General features: G+C 49.1%; 7 protein-coding genes and 1 non-coding gene across 8 annotated transcripts; 2 read left to right on the forward strand and 6 right to left on the reverse strand.

Annotated features, from left to right (window-relative positions):
• Positions 1-459: 459 nt before the first annotated feature.
• ASN1 (asparagine synthetase) lies at positions 460-2,682 on the reverse strand (the record flags this gene model as incomplete). Its single annotated transcript, XM_044823241.1, has 9 exons — positions 460-556; positions 580-684; positions 734-1,017; positions 1,072-2,064; positions 2,129-2,277; positions 2,338-2,373; positions 2,431-2,457; positions 2,522-2,547; positions 2,606-2,682. The coding sequence occupies 9 exons, from the start codon at positions 2,680-2,682 to the stop codon at positions 460-462; spliced, it is 1,794 nt and encodes a 597-aa protein (XP_044681732.1).
• Positions 2,683-4,332: 1,650 nt separating this feature from the next.
• On the reverse strand, positions 4,333-4,965 carry HUS5 (SUMO conjugating enzyme Hus5; the record flags this gene model as incomplete). The annotated part of the gene is made up of 3 exons (XM_044823242.1): positions 4,333-4,586; positions 4,722-4,882; positions 4,931-4,965. 3 exons carry the CDS (start codon positions 4,963-4,965, stop codon positions 4,333-4,335), a joined length of 450 nt encoding a protein of 149 aa, XP_044681733.1.
• Positions 4,966-5,821: 856 nt separating this feature from the next.
• Positions 5,822-7,331, forward strand: J7337_005567 (uncharacterized protein; the record flags this gene model as incomplete). Its single annotated transcript, XM_044823243.1, has 4 exons — positions 5,822-6,317; positions 6,368-6,570; positions 6,629-7,171; positions 7,233-7,331. The coding sequence occupies 4 exons, from the start codon at positions 5,822-5,824 to the stop codon at positions 7,329-7,331; spliced, it is 1,341 nt and encodes a 446-aa protein (XP_044681734.1).
• A 205-nt stretch (positions 7,332-7,536) lies between these two features.
• J7337_005568 (uncharacterized protein) lies at positions 7,537-8,261 on the reverse strand (the record flags this gene model as incomplete). Its single annotated transcript, XM_044823244.1, has 2 exons — positions 7,537-7,893; positions 7,944-8,261. 2 exons carry the CDS (start codon positions 8,259-8,261, stop codon positions 7,537-7,539), a joined length of 675 nt encoding a protein of 224 aa, XP_044681735.1.
• A 546-nt stretch (positions 8,262-8,807) lies between these two features.
• On the forward strand, positions 8,808-10,660 carry J7337_005569 (uncharacterized protein; the record flags this gene model as incomplete). Its single annotated transcript, XM_044823245.1, has 4 exons — positions 8,808-8,845; positions 8,868-9,071; positions 9,127-9,277; positions 9,332-10,660. 4 exons carry the CDS (start codon positions 8,808-8,810, stop codon positions 10,658-10,660), a joined length of 1,722 nt encoding a protein of 573 aa, XP_044681736.1.
• Positions 10,661-11,239: 579 nt separating this feature from the next.
• On the reverse strand, positions 11,240-11,313 carry J7337_005570. Its single transcript has one exon. It is a non-coding gene; the product is annotated as a tRNA-Val (tRNA).
• A 642-nt stretch (positions 11,314-11,955) lies between these two features.
• Positions 11,956-15,862, reverse strand: J7337_005571 (uncharacterized protein; the record flags this gene model as incomplete). Its single annotated transcript, XM_044823246.1, has 2 exons — positions 11,956-12,940; positions 12,987-15,862. The coding sequence occupies 2 exons, from the start codon at positions 15,860-15,862 to the stop codon at positions 11,956-11,958; spliced, it is 3,861 nt and encodes a 1,286-aa protein (XP_044681737.1).
• Positions 15,863-16,413: 551 nt separating this feature from the next.
• INO1 (Myo-inositol-1-phosphate synthase) lies at positions 16,414-18,092 on the reverse strand (the record flags this gene model as incomplete). Its single annotated transcript, XM_044823247.1, has 2 exons — positions 16,414-16,723; positions 16,777-18,092. 2 exons carry the CDS (start codon positions 18,090-18,092, stop codon positions 16,414-16,416), a joined length of 1,626 nt encoding a protein of 541 aa, XP_044681738.1.
• Positions 18,093-23,290: the final 5,198 nt, after the last annotated feature.

Below are 23,290 nucleotides of genomic sequence, written 5' to 3' on the forward strand. Positions count from 1 at the left end.
GTAAATTGAAAGCCGAACTCGACGTGTCCATGTCCGGCTTCATTCTCGTCTATTGGTCCGTTCGGCCACACCCTCTTTCCAACCATTTCACGTCAAGACCCTTCATGCATAGACAAATCAGGACGACACATTGCACCTACTGCCACCTTCGAACTGCGGTGAAACCGGTCTTTCATCGACACTTGCACAGGTACGCAAATTATGCGATCCTTTGTTTCTAGAACTTTTGTCTTTTGTTTTCTTTCCCAAGTCCCTATCTTTCCATACCTTTTCCCATCATCATTCCGCGGTTGTTTGGTAAGCAAGATCCAAGACGCCTTTTCTCTTCTTCCAGGAGAACGACACCCAAGACATACACTTCATATTCCTTTTGGGCCAGACATCTCTTATATGGCAGTGTAAGTTACAATGAGGCAAGCAAGCTTGCCGTGCCTGATGTTTGCTCAATTCACTATATCATTAAGCCGCGTTATCGTATTTGGCGTTGTGAGTGGAAATGGCTCTGCAACCAGACATTAGCAAGCGTGTTTCCTTTCGGACCACCAACCGTCCAGCCCTGGGGATAGAGAAGTTACGTACCGGCCACTGGGGTCAGTCTGCTTGGACCAAGTGGGAGTCCAGCGCATGACGGTCGACGCGCAGTGAGGGGGGAAGTGCTCATCAAACATGCATCGATACCAGTAACTATTCATTGTTAGTCTCATTCAACTGCACGAAACCGGTGTTAACGTACGCCTCCTTGGTATCGGGAATATCGTTGCCCCACTCAGGCTTGGGATTCTTCATCATCTCGTCTGTCACCTGCTTCTCGGCGTTGTCCTTGAGTGCGTCGATCCAGCCGTAGCCGACACCATCGGAGAACTGTTCCTTCTGTCGCCAGAGGATGTTATCAGGGAGATAGGGCTGTTCGTCAGGCTCGTCCGAGGTGTCGAAAGCCTTGCGAATGATGTACTTCTCAAGTCTGTCCTTGGTGATCATCTTCTCTTGAGGATCGATGTTCATCGATGTTTCAAGGAACTAATATCACTCTTAGTTTCTGGGGAACAACTGGTTTAATAGAGCTGAACTTACCTCCTTATCGAGGAAGGGAACACGAGCTTCAAGGCCCCAAGCGGAGGTGGACTTGTTAGCTCGCAGGCAATCAGCCAAGTGAAGGTTCTTGACACGACGAACTGTCTCCTCGTGGAAAGCCTCCTTATCAGGGGCAGCGTGGAAATACAGGTAACCACCGAAGATCTCGTCACTTCCCTCTCCACTCAGAACCATCTTGATACCCATGGCCTTGATCTTTCGTGACAAGAGATACATGGGAGTGGAGGCTCGGATAGTAGTGACATCGTAGGTCTCAAGGTGAAAGATAACATCTGAAAGAGCGTTGAGGCCATCCTCGATGGTGAAGGTCATGACGTGGTGCTTGGTACCAAGGAACTTGGCGACCTCAAGTGCGGCCTTGTTGTCCGGAGAACCAGGCAGTCCGATGGAGAAGGAGTTAAGCTGGGGGAGGTATGTCAGAGTATCGAGGTGATCATCATCGTCAACACCGACGAGACCCTCACCGGTGTCAGGGTTTTCGACAGGGAGAACGTTGCCGTTAGCCTCCAGAGCCTGTTTCCGAAGTCTGGTCACCTCACGCTGAGCGATAGATGCTGTCAGACTCGAGTCAAGGCCACCAGAAAGGAGAACTCCGAAGGGGACTTCAGCCATGAGTCGCTTTCGGACAGCTTTCTCGAGAGCATGTCGGAGAACCTTATAATCGACGGGGTTGCTGGGAACCTTCTTAGGGTCCCACCAAGAAGGGTTAAAGTAGCGAGTCGTCTCGCCAGTCTTGGAGTCGTAAACGTGACCGGGGGGGAAAGCAACGATCTTGTCACAAACGCTATGCAAGCACTTCAGCTCGGAGGCGAAATAAACGGTTCCGGGTTCCTTGGAGGACCAGCCCTGGTAGAAGGTGGTGATACCAATAGGGTCGCGGGCCGCAATTGTGCGATCTTGCTTCTTGTCGTAGAGGACAAAAGAGAACATGCCATCGAGGTGGTTAGGGCAATCGGTGTCAAACTCGGTGTACTGCAGGAAATTCATTGTGAGCCTTTTATTCTTCCTTAAGCTATCCATGGATTAGTCCTCTTACCAGGGGAATGATAACTTCGCAATCAGATGTAGTCTTGAAGTGGTATTGCTCCTTGAGGTTCTTTCGAATGTGACGATGGTTGTAGATCTCACCGTTGACAGCAAGAATGATGCTGTCGTCGGCGTTGGTCAGGGGCTGGGCTCCAGACTCTGAAGGAATAATCGTTAGCTAGGTAAAGGATGAGTCTATACCCAAGACTTTCAACTCACCAACACCGACAATGCTGAGACGCTCATGGCAGAGAACTAAACCAGAGAGTCAGAACTAGAAGCTTTTGTGCTTTGAGAGTCAATTGGGCTTACTAGTATGGTTGGCAATCACGCTTCCACCTGAACATTGGAGTTTAGTACTTGCGACCGTGAGGGCTACTGCATTGGTGCTGCTTTGACTCACTCCAGTCGGGGCCACGGTGACGGATTCTGCATAATTCAGGTTAATTTGGAGGGTAGTGCCTTGATCGACCAGTGTGATACATACTGCTTTGCGAGCTTCAAAGCCGTGGGCTTAAACTTTTCCACGTCAGGATGACTGCAGGGACGCAAAATGTTAGCCATGCCATGATTCTTCTTCCCCCTCCGACCGCGGGGTGATTTCAATTCCAATCCCAATTGATGGCGCGGGGTCCTCATGCCCCTCCAAACCACCAAAACAGATCCATGTTCATTCTCGCAAGGGAGGGAGCGTACCGATGGCAGGCGAAGATACCACACATGTTAGCGGTTGCTGGGATATGCGCGCGTTATGTGTGTATCACGAAGGTGAGTGCTTGAAGAAGAATGGTAGGAGGAAGAGAAAGGGCGAGGCAAGATTAATATTTAGCAATAGTTCGGGCGGGCGAGAGAAAAAAGAGGAGTCATATGAAACTCCACACTCCTTCCGCCGGCACATAACAGGCGATAAGTAGGTACCAAGATACCTACCCTCCATGGGTACTACCTTATACTAAGGTATGTAGGTACCAGAACAGATACGTAGTACCAACCAATACTTCAAAGCCGCAAGGTTATTAGCGGTTAACGGCCGTGGCCGATACAATCATATGGAAGTCTTTGACTTGTTAAGGTCATCCACCAAATGCTCCGCTGCGGACGCGAATGAGCATCTCCCCACTACCATAGTGACCAGCCTGCCAGCATGAGTGAAGATGCCAGGCCAGTTCATTTGTGCTGTGAGGGTCTTGACAGCTCGACTCGTTTACTTCAACTGAGACCTAGTCTCCATCTTCCTCGCTTGTAAGTGGACGGAAGAATCAGTCCGCTGATAGATAAAGGCTTTGGGCTTCTGCGGCGCAATCATGTCAAGCCAAGCCAAAATATTTTTGGAGGTGTGAGTAAATCTCCAGGCCGATTTCGGCTTGTAATTCGACAGACTTAATTGGCAGCAGGGAGCAGTCTAGCCCTTGAGCTTGTGCGTTCCCGGCCCAGTTTACATAATCTAAATAAACTTTGACTTATGGACTTGATAAGGGGAATACAGCGGACATGCGGCTCTTGATTGTCACGTCACAAGACCAACTTTGACAGGCTCTGATGAAAGTACTCCATACCTACAGTAATAAAAACTATGTATGAACTGAGAGTACCTATGCCATCGAGAATGGAAATCAACATATATTTATCAGGACATACGAGATTCTTAATAAAGAAACTGTTCTCCAAAACTTAAACATAAGGCAGCCCCATCACATATATCACTCAGGCCTTGTCATATCAACTCCCCATCAACCCTTTCCCACCACAGCTTTCACACGAGCAAGACAACCGCTCTCGTTTACCACGTAACCGAGTGGGTCGGGCATATCCCGACAACGCAGCCGCAAGTGATTCACTCGCCGGTGATGACCCAAGAAACACGGATCGACAAGGGTGGTTAGTGGCTCTTCGACAGTCCCGGGACAAATAGTGTCTTTACGAAATGAGGACTTCAACGAATTTCAAAAAAGCGCACTATCGCAGCGAACTGCCTGCTCGTTCTCCAGTATAAAAAGGATCTTGATGACGTTCCGCTAGCACCTATCTCCAGTTGTATTGTCAACTCTCCTTTGTGATATATAGCGTGTTTCCGTAATGCGTGGAGTCTACTTCATAGACTCTGAGTAACTTTCCGCCTTGGTATTTCCCTTTAAACGCCGTAGCCTGAGGTGCCTTACAAAGAAAAATTTGGTCTAAAAGGTCTCTTCTCTCCCAACGCCTCCGAACGCTTCATCAAGGTGTGGGGTTCTCGCGAACCGTACGGCGAACTCGCTTCTCGTACTCGGCACGATCTCTCTTGAAGAGATTGTATGCCTCTGCTTGCGCAGGTGACTCGGGGTTGGGGTCGTTGAGAAGGTCCTGGATACCGAGAAGGATTTGTTTGACGGTGATCGCAGGCTTCCAGGCCTCCTCTTCGTTGAGGATGGACAGGCAGACAGTTCCTGAAGGGTACACATTGGGGTGGAACAGCGGGGGGACAAATTTGCCTATTTTTATATTAGCAAGGCGGCCGTCACACATTAAGGTCGAGAGGGTATTACACTTGGGAGGCTTTGTAGGGTACTCTACGTTGAACAAGTATTAGCGCGGTCCGAGCAATATCGTGTGGTGTTGGAACTTACCATCAGGGAAAGCGATGGTCAGCTTGAAGAGTCCGCCAGACCAAATGGTGTTCTCTTTGCCAGGGATTCCGCATTCCCAATTTTTGACATCGAGTACACCTTCTTTGGTACGCTGTGGCTTGGCATAGAAACCAAAAGGATGGTCTCGTCGCCACTGCTTCCTATCGAGATTTCAGTCGAGTCCGTGGACTATTCATTACTAATCTCACCTCTCCTCTTGTAATCGGTTCTGGCAAAGCGCCATGATCCCGTTGTTCAACGATGTCGATCAGAGGTGGGACGAGGGTGACGAGGTTTGCAGGCGAAGAATATGAGAAGGAAAAGATTGTCGAGAATCGCCTGAGAGATCGGAAAGCTGAGGTGCGACACGAGTTGCGGCAGAATAAAGAGTCACTGGAGAGGAGCTTGCACAGCTCTAACTAACGGCCGAGCTTTCGGGTTGCCGAGTGAGGAAAATGCTTCAGAGGGGAAATATCTGACACGGAAAGAAACAAATCGAAAGTCAGCTCGAAGGCGAAGGCGAAGGCGGGACCTATTGTTTGCGCAATCGTGCCCGAGGTACAATTCACGAAACGACGTCTTGTTGATGATTCGATGCACAGGCCAGAACCTGTTGTCGTTGGTTGAAAAGACGCCAGTCGGGGGCATGGATGCTTTTCCGGCAAACCCCGCTAAGTGGTCACCTAAATGCCCAGGGCCTCAAGCTAGGTCCGGGGGTTGATTTGCGCTGTTGCGGCTTGTTGACCTTCTGAAGCCTTTAGGTACTGTAGTGAGGGGCACTTTTTGAATCAAGTTGGAAGACAGCCCGTTTGAGGTGCGAACCTGCTAGCGCCGCATCATAGGTCACCTCGGCTCAGTCATTGAGTTAAGCTGGAAGCGGGCGGGCATAGATCCCTCAGATTGCCCACGTACCTATAAAATCACTTACGGCTTGGTACCTACATCACAAATCTTCACTCTATTGACCTTGCGCCATCTTTGTCCTTTCTTATGAGGCATTGCCTGAACTTGGCTGACTTTCATCATTAATCTTACTTCATCCGTTTCCTTTGGCAGAAGTGGGGGGCGTTCGAGTGCTGGGAAACGAGGCAGATATCAACATGGGCGTGGACAAAGACACGGAAGTCGCCCTGAAGGAGCAGGTCACGGAGGGACTCAAAGATGCTGCTCAAGAGAGCGTTAAAGATGAGGTGAAAGAGGACAAAAAGGATGAAATTGAGGATACCACAGACCTCAAGACCAAAGCCGAGGCTGATGCTGATGCTGCTACCTCATCTCACACTCTCATGCCTGATGCTCCAACCGCACATGCTGCTGCCACTAGTCTAGCGACACCCTCTCTAGATTCAAAGCCTCAGAACTCTGCCTTACACGAGGCTCCTGCTGAAGATACTGCTCCTGATGATGCTGTTCCTCAAGACTCGTCATCCAAAGCTGCCCCGCAACAGCCCGATCCCCAAGAAGCAGCCGCCACGACAGAAGCTGTAGCAGAGAAGACTGACGCTTTGCCAACCCCAGCACCAAAGGCCGTTGTAACTGTTGACGAAATAGACGAGGTTCCAGACCCGGACGAGGACGACTTGGATGATTTGGATGGTTGGTCGAAAGGCACAGAGATGTAAGGAAACCCAGCTGACTGTTCTTAGATATGCTGGAAGAGTTCTCTGCCGTTAAGCTAGATCAAACCAAGCCTCCTGGAGCTGCCGCTGCTGCCTCCAGTAAGCCAGAAGTTCCCAAAGGCTCTGCATCCGGCAAACAACCTGAAGTGGAGGATGCGTTCTCAGAAGATGAATTTGCTAGGCAGCTCCAGGCTGGTATGGCTGATCTACTGGGCGAACTTGAACAGTCTGTGCGTTTCACTTCATCTAGCATGACCAACGAAAGTATGATTGCTGATACAATTACAGCCTGACATGCAAGCACAGTTTGAGGATATCTTCAAACACATCGCTGCAGCAGAAGGTGCTGGTGACGCGCCACCTCCAAGCACTTCCAAAGGGCCTTCTGCTCAAGCACCACCTGAGGATGCATCGTTCCAAGATACTATCAAGCGAACTATGGAGCGCATGCAAGCTTCGGGGGATCAAGCTACCGCTGCTGCTGCCTCTGGATCCGCTGATGATTTCATGTCTGAGATGCTGAAGCAGTTGTCTTCGGGCGACCTTGGTGATCTGGGAGGCGACGGCAGCGAGGAAGAATTCTCCAAAATGCTTATGGGCATGATGGAGCAGCTCACTAACAAGGAAATTCTATATGAACCCATGAAGGAACTCGATGAGAAATTCCCTGAATGGCTTATCAAGAATCGTGACTCGACACCGAAGGATGACTTGAAGCGCTACGAGGAGCAACAGTCCATTGTACGAGAGATAGTGGCCAAGTTCGAAGAGAAGACGTACTCGGATTCCAATGCGGCGGACCGTGAATTCATTGTGGATAAGATGCAAAAGGTATGATTCATCTGCCTGTTATTCTCACTGGTGGGGCCTATATCACTAACAAGTTGTCCAGATGCAAGCAGCAGGATCACCCCCTTCTGATTTAGTTGGAGACATGCAGTCAGCACAAGATGCCCTCAATCCAGGAGATGAAGCCTGTAACCCTCAGTAGATAAGGAACTTGGTTATTGACCCCAGGCCATCTATATACCCTTTCTCAAAATAATATGTGTGCACATCTGACGATATCCACTGGCACTTCCTGAACGCCGTGTCCCCTTCCTGGGTAATCCGATTAACCCCAACGCCAAGCGAGTAAACGCGCCAAGTTGAATAGCGAAAAAGCAAGAGTAAAAGCAAAGAACAAAGAAAGAACATTATTGCATCTCAATGTCTCCAGAAGTATCAATCTGGTTTTGGAGTCGGAGCGGCTCATTTTGTTTGAATTGTTCTTGCGCTATGAGCTCGGCAAAGACATCATCATAGTCTTCGTCTGAGAGCGGAGGCGAGGGTGGACGTTGTGAAGAAGCCATCTGCTGTTGCTGTTCCTCATAGGATGCAAACATCGCTTCGAGCTGCTCTTCCTCATCCATCATGGTTTCATCCTCGTCTTGTTCCGGAATGGGAGGTTGCTCTTGGTAGAAAGTCATGGCGTCCTCGATATCCGCCTCGGTAATGTCAGGAGCGTCATGAGACAGCTGTCCTCGGTCGGCAAGATAATTTGTCTTTAGAAACTACGATTAAATTAGCATCATCCATAATACATCAAGGGATATCTCCTTACCTGTCCCTCTATATCTCTGCGTTGCCAGGCCTTGTCTTCACGGCTCTGTCGCACATTCTGGAGGAAGACCTTCCGTCTTCCTTCGTGTAGCTCATCCCGCTTCTTGTTCACTGGGTTTGGCCGATTGGGACGCGAAGAGAATTTGAACTTTGTGGGCTTGATGGGAGAAGATTGAATTTGACGCTGCGGACAGACGTTTCTGTCAATTGGTGAGAGTGGCGATGATGCGCGCACAGGTGAAGAAGAGAGCGGCGATGACACAGCAGGGCGATGGTCCCACGAACCGGAGAAAATGGGCGAGGGAGAAAAAGACATCATATTTCTGATATTTCTGATTGTGCAATTTTTGACGATGTTGCTGTATGAGATTGTAAAGGACCCATACGATCGATGTAAATGTTGGAGGGAGCTCAACTTAAAGGTTTACATCGATTTCGTGTTGTACTTTGGAGATGCGTGGTCGTGTAAAGAGGTGACCTTAAACGCGTTACGGTCGCGGTCGCGCAGTCACATGACGTACCTAACTACCTAGTGGGTAGTTCGCCCCCGAAGATCGCACCCGGCCCAAGCCGAGCGATAGACGGAGGTTTGTCGGAATCGGCACACCCAAGCAAAAAAACTGTCGACTTGATTTTGGTTGACGACATGATCTACCTAGTTAACTAAGCCTACCTACCTTAAGTCTGGTGTCTGCGGTGTCAACCTGTTTCTATTACTTTCCTGCTAGCTTTTCTTTTCTTTTCTTCCTTAAGAATGAACAATTCTATTTTACTACATACTATTTCTCCTTCTTAAAAAGTCCATCGGCAGTCAGATGAACGCTTTATCTGTTTCGGCCTTTGCGAATCGCATCGCCACTCGATCATGGACCTGTTCGACTTGCAGAAGTCAGTTGGTCCGAAGTAAGCCCTTGGGAGGTCTCAGCGCAAGAGGTTTCGCATCGCGAAGAGGCTCGAGGAAGAGCAATGGCCACAAGTCGGGCCCTAAACGACCGCTGTTATATGCCTCGGTTGGTGTTGGTACCGTAGGCGCAACCGCGCTTGCATTCACCGACGACATCAAGAGTAGTTATGAGGCGGCAGAACGTACAGGAAGAGTTGCGGTCGCGCTCGCCGTGTGTATCAACGAGTATGTGGTTACTTGTCATTAGGTGTAGGCGGTACCGAACTGATATATCGAGTAGTTACCGGACAACACTGAACGCCAGAGAAACGACAGCGGACCATGATGCACAGGAGAGCATGCTCAAGGCATGTCACAAACGATGCGCCGAACGGACTCTCGTTGTGTTGGAAAAGAATGGCGGCATCTTTATTAAACTCGGCCAGCATCTGGTATGACCTCCACCAATTTCGGAGCTCGAGTGATCGGACTAATTGCTACGCCAGAGCGCCATGAATTACCTATTACCATCCGAATGGACAAACACGTTCATCCCCCTGCAGGACAAGTGTCCTGTATCTTCACTTGAATCGATCGAAGATATGTTTCGCAAAGATACAGGAGAAGAGCTTTGGGACTATTTCTCTGATTTCGCCCCTGAACCAATTGGCGCTGCCTCCCTTGCTCAAGTACATCTGGCATCCATCAAGGGGTCAAACCAGAAGGTTGCTGTCAAAGTTCAACATCCTGAGCTTGAAGCATGGGCACCCCTGGATCTAGCTCTTACCCGGTACACATTTTCGACCCTGAAAAGATTCTTCCCCGAATATGATCTTGAGTGGCTCTCTTCTGAGATGGATGTTTCTCTTCCCAAAGAACTCGACTTCCAAGAAGAGGCCAACAATGCCCGACGTATGAAGGAGCACTTCGCCAAGATTCCACAGTTACCCCTGATTATCCCCGAGGTCATCTGGGCTAAGAAGCGGATCATTGTTATGGCGTGCGAAGCGGGAAGCAGGCTTGACGATCTGGAGTATTTGGATAAGAACGGTATTGACCGAGATGAAGTATCTGCCACGTTAGCGCGTATCTTCAACGAAATGATCTTTGGTGATGGTGCACCCCTGCACTGTGACCCTCACGGTGGCAACATTGCAATTCGCAAGAACAATTCCCGCCGGGGCCTTGGACGAGGTCCTAACTTTGACGTGATTTTATATGATCATGGTCTTTACCGCGACATTGAGCTTCCTTTGCGAAGATCATACGCCAAGATGTGGCTTGCGGTTATTGATGGTGATATGGATCGAATGAAGAAATATGCACATGAGGTTGCTGGTATAGAGGACAAGGATTTCCCACTTTTTGCTTCAGCAATCACTGGTCGAGACTACAGTATTGTTAGCAAGTCTGGATCTATCCTCGAGACGCGAACGGCGGATGAGCAAAAGACAATGAGCGGGGCTCTGCAGGAAGGTCTCATTGTCGACCTCGTGCAGCTTCTTAGCCGCGTGCCTCGTATCATTCTTCTAATTCTCAAGACAAATGATCTTACCCGAAGTCTTGATGAGAACCTCCAGACACGGCAGGGTCCTATACGTTCGTTCATGATCCTCGCACGATATTGCACCAGGACCGTGTTCCACGAGAAGCTTGAAGAGATCGGTCAAAACGGATCATTCCTCTGGCCGCTCAATGCTGTGCGGGTGTTTGTTGCATGGGTTGGTTTCATGCGCGTGGAGATCAAGTTAGAGGCCTTCGAACTTTGGCTATCAACCAAGAGAATGTTGGGCCTAGGCAGTTTGGAGTTTTCAGGCGCGGCGTTACAAAAGTGAAAGACGACAACGAATTAGAAGATGTATCGATATAGAGTATATATACCTTGCTGACATGGCACACAGAGCATATAGAAGCCAGTCACAGAAGGTTCACGATGCAATGCATTCATATCAAGCAATAATCCAATTGCGTTTCAACTGTACAATGCCTCATCTTTGCTTTCCAAATAGGTTGATATTCTGCACTGCAGACCATCTCTCCATAATATCTGTACATATTGAGTCTAAGAAGAAAGGCAATGGGCAAGGAGATCTATGCCTATACCCTTCTCACGAAAGTACGAATCTCTATTCGATGACACGCAGAAATGCCGTGTATTGTTCTCCCTGCTGATTCGTCAAGTTCATGAAATGTATGGTTACTCACAAACAGAATCAGACACAACTTCTTCAAAATATGTAGACTATTTACTACATGTCCTATTCTTGGCCTGAGATGGTATTTTCGAATCATCATGTCAAGCTTATGCAGGCGTCATTAAACTTGGTGGTTCTACCAGATCCATACTGAATGAGGCCTAACGATGGCTAGGATGACTCCAATGAGCAACAGACGACTGAAGCTGCAAAAAATGGTGGTTCCGCCCGGGATCGAACCGGGGACCTTCTCGGTGTTAACGAGATGCCATAACCAACTAGACCACGGAACCTATCCGCTTGTGAGTAGGGCGAGCCATAGCCGGCTCATTTCACCGGTTCGAAGATGCCCCCAGGACGACGATAGTACTGATAGGTATGGTTGAAGTAATCACGACGAAACTTGAGTTAGTAATACAAACAAACCGAAGCGGGCGTTTCTAAATACCGAAGGCTTCCTTTATCATCAGGTAGTACGGAGTAGAGGTGGCGCTATGGATCTCGTTCACTAAGACGGCCCCGGTTCGGTCCTGGACAGACCTACCATTCTAGTAGCTTCAGTCACTTGTGTCATGTGTTGTAGATATGCATAATGGTGGTCTTCTTTCTCCCTTTGCAGAAAATGGTGCTGTAGAATCAGTGGCTCAGGAGGCTGATAGTCATACCTAAGCCTCAGTCAGTATGTGACCACATTACGATCACCAAACTACCTCCTGAGGTGATGTCTAGTTGAGATAACCATGAATAAGACAACCAAGTGTGGATGATAGACCAACGATGCACAGGCTTAACAAATTAAATGCTGCATTTAACACCTTGGATATAGTATCGATAAGACATCGTGTCTTGTCCATCCCAACTCCGCGCCATCCCATGTTAACTTTTCAAACCTTTCATATATGAACCAAAGAAAAGAACGAATTCTCTGCGCCAGCTTATTCAAACGAACCCTTACCCAATAAGCCACCCACGACTCCGACTCTCCTCTCTGCCCCTTTGATCTTTCTTTCTTCTCTTTTTCGCTCGCTCTGCTCCAGCTTTGCTCGTCTCTCGCTGTCACGAGCAAAAGCATGTACACCGCTCTTCTTGCTAGCTCCCTTCTTGATCTTGGCCTCCTCCCCAAATCCGCTCGCTGGTGCTGGTGAGCCAGAGCTTGTTGTAGAGACCGTGCCAGATACAAATGAATTTGTGGTAGCGCGGCGAAGCAGAGCGGGGACTTTGAATGAGGAGCTTGATGCTGTTGCAAAGGCAAGGCGGCCAGTGCTAACGTTGGAAGAACCATTGCGTTTTAGACTGATACGATCAACAACAGCGACACGGCCACGGCGGGGGTTGGAGGTATCATTCTCCTTATCGCTGCGAGTTTCTGCGGTAGTATTTTCTTCGCCTTCGCTGTCTGAACCGACTTCAGTTGCAGGGATAACTGAACCATGGGGTTCTTCCAACAGATCGGACAAAGTTTCGCGAACCTCACCGATATTGGAGGGCTTCTTGCCATCCTTGGTCCTACGCAGATAGCTAGGGACCCTGCTACCCGTAGGACCGAGAACCTTCTGAGGTTGGCTATCAGGAACAGTCTGAGCCTCGCTGCTTTCATCCTGAGACTGGGATTGTGAGGACTCAACAATCTCCTCTGGTGCATCCAAAAAGTCCATTTCATCATCACTGCCACGATCCTCGATCGTTCGTAAGAAGGCCTGATTTCCGGGGTTCTCGGCTATCTTCTTGACACGCTCGTCGGAAAATAGAGCTTTCTGCATTTTAGCAAACTGTCGACGCTTCATTCGACGACGAGCCTCGCCATCATCGTCTGAATCGTCAAGGTCGTAGCCTGCACCTCGCTTACGGCGAAGCATGCCAGTCGTGATATCCTTGAAAAGCTTCTCTACCTGCTTCTCGTCTTCTGCCTGCTCTCGAGCGCTATGGAAGTCAGTCTTGTTGTAAATGATTCGGATGTAGTACCTACGCGTATAAAGCGGCAAGTTTGGCTCCGTCAATGTCGTTACTAGCAGTGTCGTCTATGATGTCCTTGAGTGAAGCGGCAGACTCATTGTCACTGTCCTCGCCATCTGCACCACCCAGCCCAGCATATTCATCTTCGGATTCCTCGGCTTGTTCCTGAATCATCTCTTTCGCCTTGCTGTTTTTGTGGTCAAACTCGGGTTGGAGACGTTTCTTATGGTCGTTCTTAGCACCCTCCCTCAACGCTTCAAAAACATTATCAGTCTTCTTTGCCGATGCCGGCTCTGGCGTTTCCTGAATGCGTTGAGATGTCTCCATTCTGCGGCGAAGGCGGCCACGGCGGCCGAGTGGTGAAGCTTGGGTCGGGTCGTCCTGATCGACCAACATGGTCTCTGTAGTCGAAACTGGTGCCTCGACAAATCTGTTCTTTAAGGGTGTTTGGGCTTGGAGCCCACCATCCTGAGTGAAATCAATCATTTCGGAAATTTGAGTGCTCTCTTCCTGAAGCAAGCTGTCCAGGCCGCGCATCTGAGACTGAGAAAGGTTGAGGGTGATGTCTTGAGTATTCTTTTGGCTGTCTGCGATCATGTCCTCCATGGGCTCGTCCATGGTCGCGGAGAAGTTGGAGTCCGGGAAATGATCAAAATCGGGCATCAAAGATTGGATTGGACCATCTGCAGAATTCATTTGGCTGTCGTCCATTGTACCAGCGAAAATCTGCGTGAGACCGAGACCAGCCGGCCCCTGTACTGGCAAACCAGGGATAAAGTTCTTCTTTGCTGAACGGAGGACTGATCTAGGTGCAATTGGAGATTGGGTGTTTGGGGCTGTTGGTGACATGTGGACAGTAGTTTTTGGTCTCGGTGTCATTTCGACTGCGTCCTCCTCCTCGTCGGAAAGAACAATAGGCTTTCGCAGTCGTCGATGTCTCGTGGCAGGGAGCTCTTCTATATCGTCTTGAACATCTTGACTGGCGACAAGATTTGCATCGTCATTCTCATCAGCAGAGGCCTCAGACTCTCCATCTCGAGCCTCGACTTCGACCATGTTATTGCCATCTGTTTGCTCCTCGTCACTGAGTTCCTCCTCATCCTCAGATCCGGACAACTCGACAACTGATCCTTCTCCGTCAGCTTCGTTTCCAGATGCCTGATACTCGTCGTCCTCGCTGTCATCCCAGGCCAAGGGGTCGACTTCGCCATTCTCCTTCGCTTCCTTCTTGGCGGCTGCTTTCTCTTTTTGCCTGATCATCTGTGCCTCCACTCTTGCCCTAGCGACGATGTCCTCAGCGTCTTGCATTTGACGCTCACGCTCTTCTGCGGTCTGAATAACGACACCTTGGGCCTTAAGCAGATCAACTCTGCGGTCACGCTCTACCTTGGCTTGCTGCCGAGCCTTCTGATATAGATAGGCTTGGAGTTCTCCTGCTGTCATGCCGTGGTTTTCGTTCTTTCGCCTTGTCTCCTTGCCGGGAGATTTTAGTTGGGCAAGGGCGCGTAATGCCTGAACGGAGCTGTGTTCTTGTGCTTTCTTTGCTGGCGCCATGTCGAATACAGCTCGAATCTTGTCCTTAGCGGTGGTTGTAATCTCCAACTCGTCATCCGAATCTACCAAAGTCACGTTGGCCCTCACTGGTGGGAGCTTGACTCGAAGTTGGCGCCTCGAGTTTTGAACAGGCTGTTCCTGTTCGGTTCGAATCTCCACAGCCTTCCCCTTTCCTTTATCTGGCTTGAGCCTGGTTGTCTCAGCCAGGCTGTCTATAGTTGGCAAGTCGAATTCATCATCACCAGCAGCGGTTTCTGGATTTGTAACGGCCGTGGCAGTCTCTTTAGAAACTGGCGGGGAACTCGGTGGTGTATCGGCATCCTGCATCTCAACATCGCTGTGTGGTGTCGGGACCCTGCTCGAGCTGGCCACATCTGGTTCTGGCTCACCAGCCGGGCGAAAGTTGAAACGCTCAAACAGACTGTTCTTGGTGATCTTCTTCCGTGTCTTGGCTTCATGTGCCAACTGCATATTTCTCGACATTCTCTGAGTTTCTCTCTTCATCTCCTCGATGGCCTTCTTGCTGGCTTTCCGAGCACTGGGTCGTTCGGCCTGTGTTAGTCGTCGGCCGCCTTCATCGTCGGTAATACTGGAATCATCGTCATCCGAGACCATCTCTTCCATCTCCTGAGCGACTTTTTGTTGCTTTGCCCGTTTTTCGGCCTCTATTACTTCTTTAGTGGCATCTTCGTCACGCCTCTTTTGTCTGCGGCGCTCCAGCATCGCTTTAAAACGCTCGGGTTTGGGGGTAGGCATATCAACCTCTGAATCAGAACCATTATGTATAGATCGGGTTGGTGAAGTTCGAAGAGGCGATGATACGAAAAGTGCTGGGCTGGAACCACGAGGGGTGCGTTTCGAGGCTGGCGATGAAGGTGCTTTGCGAACTAATTTTCGGCTTGCAACAGGAGCGTCGTCCTCTTGCGATTCAGCATCGGGCATGCTAATATTGTCTGCCTTATCCACTTCTTCAGTCGCCTTCTCTCCTGGCTCGTGAGTCTTCGCTATGCGATCCCCAGTAGTTTCTTTTTGCAAAAAAGACAAATTCCCGGACTCTTTTTGTTGCCATGACCGTTGCATCCTAGCCGCCAGCTTGCCTCGTGGCCTATTTATGACATGATCCGATTCATCGGACGCTTCATGATCAGATGTGGGCTGAGTTGGTAGGTCGAGGCGATTTTTTGAGTGTTTGCCTGTGTATTGGTTTGAAGAGGATACTTCATCGTCACTACTCTCAAGAGCTGCAAGCTGCGCTCTGAATCTGGACTGTGGTGAAAGTGGTTCGGGAGTTCCGCCCTCCAAGGAGTGGGATGCGGCTCGTGGGGGAGTAGCCATTGTGATATCGATGGTAGTTATGATGTAGATAGAAAGTGGTCAGCGAAAAGATGGAAACAACGAGTAAATTAACATCTAGTCCTCGGCAGTGAATGATATTTTTGACATAAGAGTGGATGTTGATCTGTGAGAGACTGAGGATGATGGAAACTCCCCAGTCTAAGTTGTAGTGGGGAGCTTAACGCGACGCGCGGGCCATGGAAATGCGTTGGCGTGGAGAGACGCGTTGATACGCATCAATCACGCGCAAAGTTCACCAGCCGTCTAAGAGGTCCGTCCATAGGTAGGTACCTAGGTATACATACATGGCGAGGGTTAGTACTCGGTCAACGTCTTGGATACTGCAAATGTCACATATTTATATCGTGTTTTCGTATATCATGAGGAAAATGGCACAATTATATTTAGTTGGCGGCTAATTGATCTCTCCTCCGTTTTTATAAATTTTTTCGGTTTTCAAATATCAATATGAGCATCCGGTAAAGACTGTCCTATAAATATCCTCCCTCTAAGTCAATCAATGACAAGAGCATGTAACATATGCATTATGACTAGAAGAGCTTGTGCTCAAGAGTCATGTCAGATTCCGGCTCGAGGCCAACGCAAGCACGGAAAATGTTGGTCAGAGCAGCGCGCTGCTTAGCCAGTGCATTGACAACGGGAGTGCCAGGAGGGGTGAGAGGAGCCTTCAGCATGTAGCTAAGGACGCTAAGGACGCTGTGGAAGCTCTTGTATTCGGTAGTAGCAGTACCATCAGAAGATACAGCCTTCCACTGGATACGAGACATCATCTCGGCAATGATGACCAAGTCAATGATCAAAGGAGAGGCCAGAAGGGAGTCCTCGCAGATGTTGAAGAGCCTGAGAATGGTCAGTCGCAGTCTATTGTATTCAAAACCTTGACATCAACTTACGAAATGGTCTGATGACCGCCCATGAAAATCTCGGCATAGTATTCGTCAAGAGCACGCTTGTTGTCGGCAACAGCGGGCATATACTTGATCACAACGCAGTGGTCAGGATGCTCGCCCTTCTTGTACAGAACGTGGTTGGCCTCGACCATGTCATCAACAACGTTGGACTTGGAAATTTCCTTGGAGCGGAACTGCTTCTGGGAGCTTAAGTTCTTGCCATCGTTGTTGCCAAGATGGTTGTAGCTGGCAATAGATGTCAGTTTAATACCAGCGTTGATGAGGAAATCAACCAGGGCAGATTTCATCTTGGTCTGGCCAGACTTGAAATCATCACCACCAATGAAGGCATTGTGCTTCTCGGCGAGCTCGATAGCGCCGGGGACAAAGGTGTTCTGTGGGGAGCCGTTGATGAAAGGAGCGTTCTCAAGAATACAGGCAACGGCAAAGACAGTTGAGGGGGAGACCTCCTCGTGGCCCTGCTCAATGGCCTTGAGAAGGTTGTCTGCAGTGTCGTTGACGCCCTCAATCAGGTCGGCATATCGCTCAGTATTGGCAGTCCACATGATGATGACCTTATCAAGGCCGTTCTTGGCCTTAAAGTCACGGATGTCCTGGCGGATCTTCTCAACGTGAGCCCAGCAAGCCTTGGAGCCCTCGAGAACGTTATCAGCACGGTCCTCCTGATTGGCAGCAATGAAGTCTGGGTAATAGATGGAGGGAAGGGGAACCATCTCAGCCATCTCCTTCTTGACCTGCGCCTTGAGGGTAGGCTCGAGGACCTGAGCACGATCCATGGCCTGAGCCAGGTTCATCTTGCTAATATCCCAGCCACCGATGACAAGGTCGTTGGGGTGAACCATAGGGAGAATGTTATGGAAGGGAATGTTGATCTCCTGGTGGGTCTTGGCATCATGGCCGAGCTTGAGGGTAGAGCCCATAACAACAGAGCCGTAGTAGTTGGACTCGCGTGGACCCTCCTTGGTATCCCAGGCGAGCTGGCGGCGATTGGCGAGGATACCAGCGGTGACAGTAGTGCCGTTGTTGCCTCCGAGGCCAACCAACATCATGCCGACCTTGGGGATCTTACGGTCGACCTTGAAGTCATAGAGAGTCTCATTTGGGGTGGCAACATACTTGCCATTAGCATCAACGTCAACCTTGGTAGTGCGGTAGGTGTATCGGGAACGAATTTCCGCATCAGTGTAGGTGACGTTGGGGGAGTTGACGGTGAAGAGGTCCTGAGTAGCTGAAGAACCTCGGCCGTTGTAGACCGCCCCGTTCGAGGAGCCCGTGCCTACTTCCGCGTGAGGAGCCATGATGATAAAAGGTGGCTTTACGTGGAAATTTGCGAATTGATTAAGATTGGACGGGTTCTGTTTGAAACGTGACCTTTACTGTTCAAAGGTCGAGTCCGCTGAGCCTCCGGAATCGGCTGAGCAGCGGGCTCCTGCGAACGGGTGGTGCGTCCTTTTGCAAGGTTAGCATCTGTCATTGTCTTTCTTGGATTCCATTATATGACTTACGAGTTAAGGAGATTGGAAAACGTCTTGACGACTGTAGTGACCAAGGGTCAAGGCCTTGGTCTTTATGATAAGATTATTTGGAGGGGGATTGTTGATGGCGGGGTAGCGGGGTAGATAGATGTCAGGAGAGAGAGAGTTTGATAGAAAGTATGTGTTTTAAAAGAGTTTGGATATGTTGTTTAGCTGATTGTAAGTTGACAAAGTTTGTTGGTGAAGGAAAAGAGAGAGAAACGGAGTGTCGTTCGGGGATGGGGAGGGTTCAAATATGGCAGACTCCGGGAGACGTACCTCACTGTACTGCCACTTTTCCCTCGCTTGGCTGTCGTGGACGTTCGGGCGGTGAGGTTTACAAGGAGCCAATAGTGGAGTAACAATATTCTAGCGGCTGGGGACGCGGAGAGCTCGGAACAGCGCGTGTATTGATGTTGAGCTACTGTAAGCTACTGTATGTTTTCCATGCATGTCTGTGGACACCTGATGCTAGCACACATCCATTGGATTCCCAGAACCGAGGAGAGGTATGGATAGCGTCTCCATCCTCCAGATTTTCCCCCATTTCTCCCACGATTTTCATCCATGGAGTTGGGTTGAGTTGGCGGAGACAGCTTCAAATAAGAACTTATGGGTGCACGGTTGACCCCGATCTATCAAGAGTTTTCTTTCCTTTCCCTCTGGTCAATATGAGAGTACGGAGTAAGCATGTTGTATTAGTTGTTGATATTTGTTGAATATGCTTGGTTTGGCGAAAGCACTTTCGCAAACAACTGTCCCTGCTCGTGCAGCTTAACCCTGTCTTGTAATCCTTCCTCTCCCGCCCGAACCATTGGCTTGAGCCCCTGACGCTGTGCATCTCTCTCAGCATTCGACAACTTGACTTGACCTTTCTTAACCCGTGCGGGACAGAAGCGGTGGGCCTGTCTCTAAGCATAATAAATTGTCTCATCCGATACTGTCGACATCGTCCAACTTGATTGGCTCTACCCGGGACCTTCGGTGATCATACAGGTTTGTCCTAATGTTGTTGGGTCTTCCGTAGCAAAGTCAAGAGCACAGGGTCAAGCTTGAACGGGTAAAAGGTCTTGTGTATTACTAAATTACAGGCTTTATTAGCCGTCGATGACTTGTTGTTATGACTATCGACGAGTATCTGTGGTGTCGCGATAAGCGGTTCTAGATATTTCTGAAGTTGAGAAAAGATTTCAATAGTCTCCAACCACAAGACTGTTAACGTCTGTTCCACGAACGGAGAGAACTATTTGGCAAGTGCGTTCGAAATTGACTTCTATTAATCAAACATCATCTCCAGGGTAAAAATAAGCAGAAGACAGAGGGATTTTTGGATGATGATTCCGATTGCTCGTAGCATGTTGCGTGCATTCTTATCTCAACGTGGACTTGCATTGACTAGGTAGGTATCCAGAGTCACTCGTTATCTCCCGCCGCTGCTTGTCGTTGATCAGCCTCGATCAACCGACGTTAGCCCAAAGCCACGACGCCCCGGAGCCTTCAGCGGCTAGAGAGAGGGATGAAGGCACTGGATATCGTCATGGCATGACATAGCTCTCTGACAAGGGCCGCAATCTTCTTAAATTGTACTCCGTATATGTCGAAGCAATTGTTCTTCGCGTCGGCTGGTTGAGAAGTAGCTCCATTCACATGTGTAACCAGGAAGTGCAGCAGAAAGATACAATGCCGAGCCGAATACCCACATGGCTTCTGTATGGTGTTGAGATCGTCAGAGGACCCTGGCCTCTACAATACCGTTCCCTCACCGTCTAATGCGGGAGAAGCTGGTACAAGTATATTTGGGTCAAGTCGCCTTGTGGGAGCATCAGATGAAGACGTGAAGAAAAAGTGGGAGTCAGATACTCCAGCCATTCGAAGTGACACTCGAGGACAGACAGCCAGACCTCTTGAACGTCGGGTCCCATGACCATAGTAGCTACATACTACTGACTATAGCACATTCCGAACTCTGGCTTCCCATATCTGGAACCCGAAGGAAAGAATAGCTTTCTCCGTCCCCAGACTGTCGTCTCAGCAGTGATTTCGAAATAAACAAGATATGCCAAGTTTTCGTCTATGTGTTGGCCATATACCACAATATTTGCAGACTTGATTCAAATTCAGGGTCCAGAAATCGTTGCTATAGTTGATGACTTGTTGACGCATTTCTGCTTTGACAGACCCATGTGCCCGAGAGTGGCCACGATTGCCGATCGACGATCACGCCTCAGAGACTACTCCGGTCTCAGCCATGTCATAATGCCAAATGATTGCCCTTGGAGAGTCCTGAATGACGTGCCAAAGCCAACCTTATAGGCAGACGGGCCAGGGTAAATCTCCAGCTCATGACTAGCTAGTCCAAGCTAAAGTATCCTGAACTTGAAGCCATTAAATGTTTGATACGGAACTGGTAAGGTGATTTCGGAGGCTCGTGTCGACTTGGCACATTACATTTGAAGACCCTGACAGACTGAATGAAATTCTTACAATACCACCAGCTACGAAGCCCATATTGGTTGATGGAATCAATTGATCGAGAGGCATTCGTGTTGCGGGATAATCCCCCCACGCCCTTGATAAGGTTGACAGCAAAGTATTCATTAACAACAAGGCGTCTTTAATGTGTTAGAAAATCACCAAGCCCCCTGCATCACCAGGGGCAGCTCATCAAGCCCGCAAGCATGTTAATCGATGGACAATATCCGTAAACGATCGTGGCCGCAGTTTTGCAAATCTTCTGGTCTGACGACACTGTAAATTTCAAATTGTGGCGCCCCAGCCAACGATCTATTGAAAATTAGGCCAATGCTTGGCTGTCGGATTGATTACAGTCCGTAGTCATGGTCTATTAATGTCGTAGCGGATTCTTGATCTCCCGATCAGAGACCTGAGACAGTGGATCATCGCTTGTAGCCTGGTTTCTCTTCTGCAAATAGATAGGTAGTCATAAGAAGGGTTGTATAGTAGACCATGCCCGTAGTACGCAGGTAGTCAGTACCTCACAAAGCAAACGGGTGCACTTGCATTGATCCATCATCTGCATCAACAGGGTCATTTAAACACGAGATATACCTGCTGTATTTGGTGTATGGTGTGAAGATCAACCACGATTCACCCACCCATTGCTTATTACCCACCGAACGAGTGCAGGTAATCATTCAGGTCAACCCTCCAGTCACATTAGAGGAGCCAATAGAGTACACAATTATCATTGGATGTGGTCGTATTGATTCAATCCAATACTTGCAGGTTGCACCCATAATCCAGCTGTGTTAAACACGAACTATACGTGATAACTAGACCATGTTTAAGGAGTACTTCATATAAGCATGTCTCAAACTCCGTAGAAAACTTGGCGAGGAGTGGTCATGCAGAAGCAATACCGTCAGAGAACACAATGATTTGCAGAGACGGATAATTACGTAGCAGTGGTTATATTGCCAGAGTTGGATTCACGATAGCGACAGGCGGAGCTCTCACACCACACGGCGAGTAATAAAGAAACATTAAATGAGACATATCCCCTTTCGGTGGACATCTGTCTAAAACGAGACTAGTTTACTAGATAAGCCCCTTCATTGGACAAAGCTGCCTGCAAGGTACCCGAGTTGTCGACGGTTTTCAGTGGATCTTCTTGACCTTATCCATGGGCAACAGTGGATATTGATATCAATGACCAGGTTACAGAGAACTTTCTGTGGCGTTTATCCCATGACTGATTCGGCTGAGGCCGGGGCTCAGTCTGGCTCGTTTCTTTGGCCCTCCGCTTTCGATTGCTGCGTTGTTCATTTCGATGAGTTTATTAGAGCATCGGACTGCTGGCCACTGAGCTTGACGCATGCAGGAGACGGACGTGACGCAAACAGAGGAATAAGATGGATGCAATCATTGCTGGTGTTGAGGAGCCAATTGCGGGCTAAAATCTACAAGAGGGACTCTTCCGCTTTAGATTATCATCCTCCAGACTCATCTCATGCATGCAAACAAGCGGCGGATGATCCTAACCGAACAAAGACTTGTTGCCCTTGTTCCCCCATTTTCACAAAGAGGGATGCAACATTGATTAATTAACAAGCGAGACAGCAAACCCTTTTTGAGGGATCCATGGATTTGGACTTCATCGGTGTCCCTACCAGTCTTTCGGCCCTCCCTCCAGATCGATAATTGAATTCATTTTCCGTGATTCATGTCTCATCGCCCTTTTGGCCCCTCTTGGGGGGGGAGGGTGCACGCTGTCTTGGGCCCAGAAGCTCCAAGGAAGCATTTAGTTCCGGAAAGTTTACTGGAATGTCGTCTACCGTGTTATTGGAGACTGGAGTCAATGGAGTCCCCAATGATCTAGTCTAACTAAGACGATACGAGAAGAAAGTCTGTTTAAGTTAAAGCAGTGACGGAGGATCCGTCTGTAGGTACCTATCCGTACCAAGCCACTTGTCAACATCCAGAGTGCTGGGCCATTTCGACAACAATTTACAAGCAACCTACTAATATAGAAGTGAACGCTTCTCTATAATAAAGTCAAAAAGGTCGTTGCTCTCGTTGTCTTCAGCACAAAATACAAGGCTCCGTAGTGCCCGTGTTGCAAATTCCACACCGCACACACCGCAAACCCGTCAGTTTGCGAACCGTCCTTCACCAACCAGGGGGGGCTAAAAGGACAGGAGACAGGCTGACAGGGTGTCTCGGCGAGCGTAACTTATTGACTTGTTAATGAACAAGGGCACCAGCACCAACGCCAACCAGGGTCGGGCTCCAGGATAAGCCTGCACCTCAAAGGCCTTTAGTTTGGCCAAGGGTCTCCTTTAGCATCAACCCGCCCACTCTTCCTCCACATTCGAGACACCATATGCATCGTCCCTTTCTTGAAAGTCGACAGCTGATCCTCTTTCTATCCTTTCACGTCACAGGTGTTTTAGTGTCGTGTTTCGATTCTTGAATCTGATTCTCTTCCACTGCCATCGAATCTCAAATCTATTCTTTGACTT

The sequence above is a fragment of the Fusarium musae genome, chromosome 4 (assembly GCF_019915245.1).
Source record: "Fusarium musae strain F31 chromosome 4, whole genome shotgun sequence".
Classification (NCBI taxonomy): Eukaryota; Fungi; Ascomycota; class Sordariomycetes; order Hypocreales; family Nectriaceae; genus Fusarium; species Fusarium musae.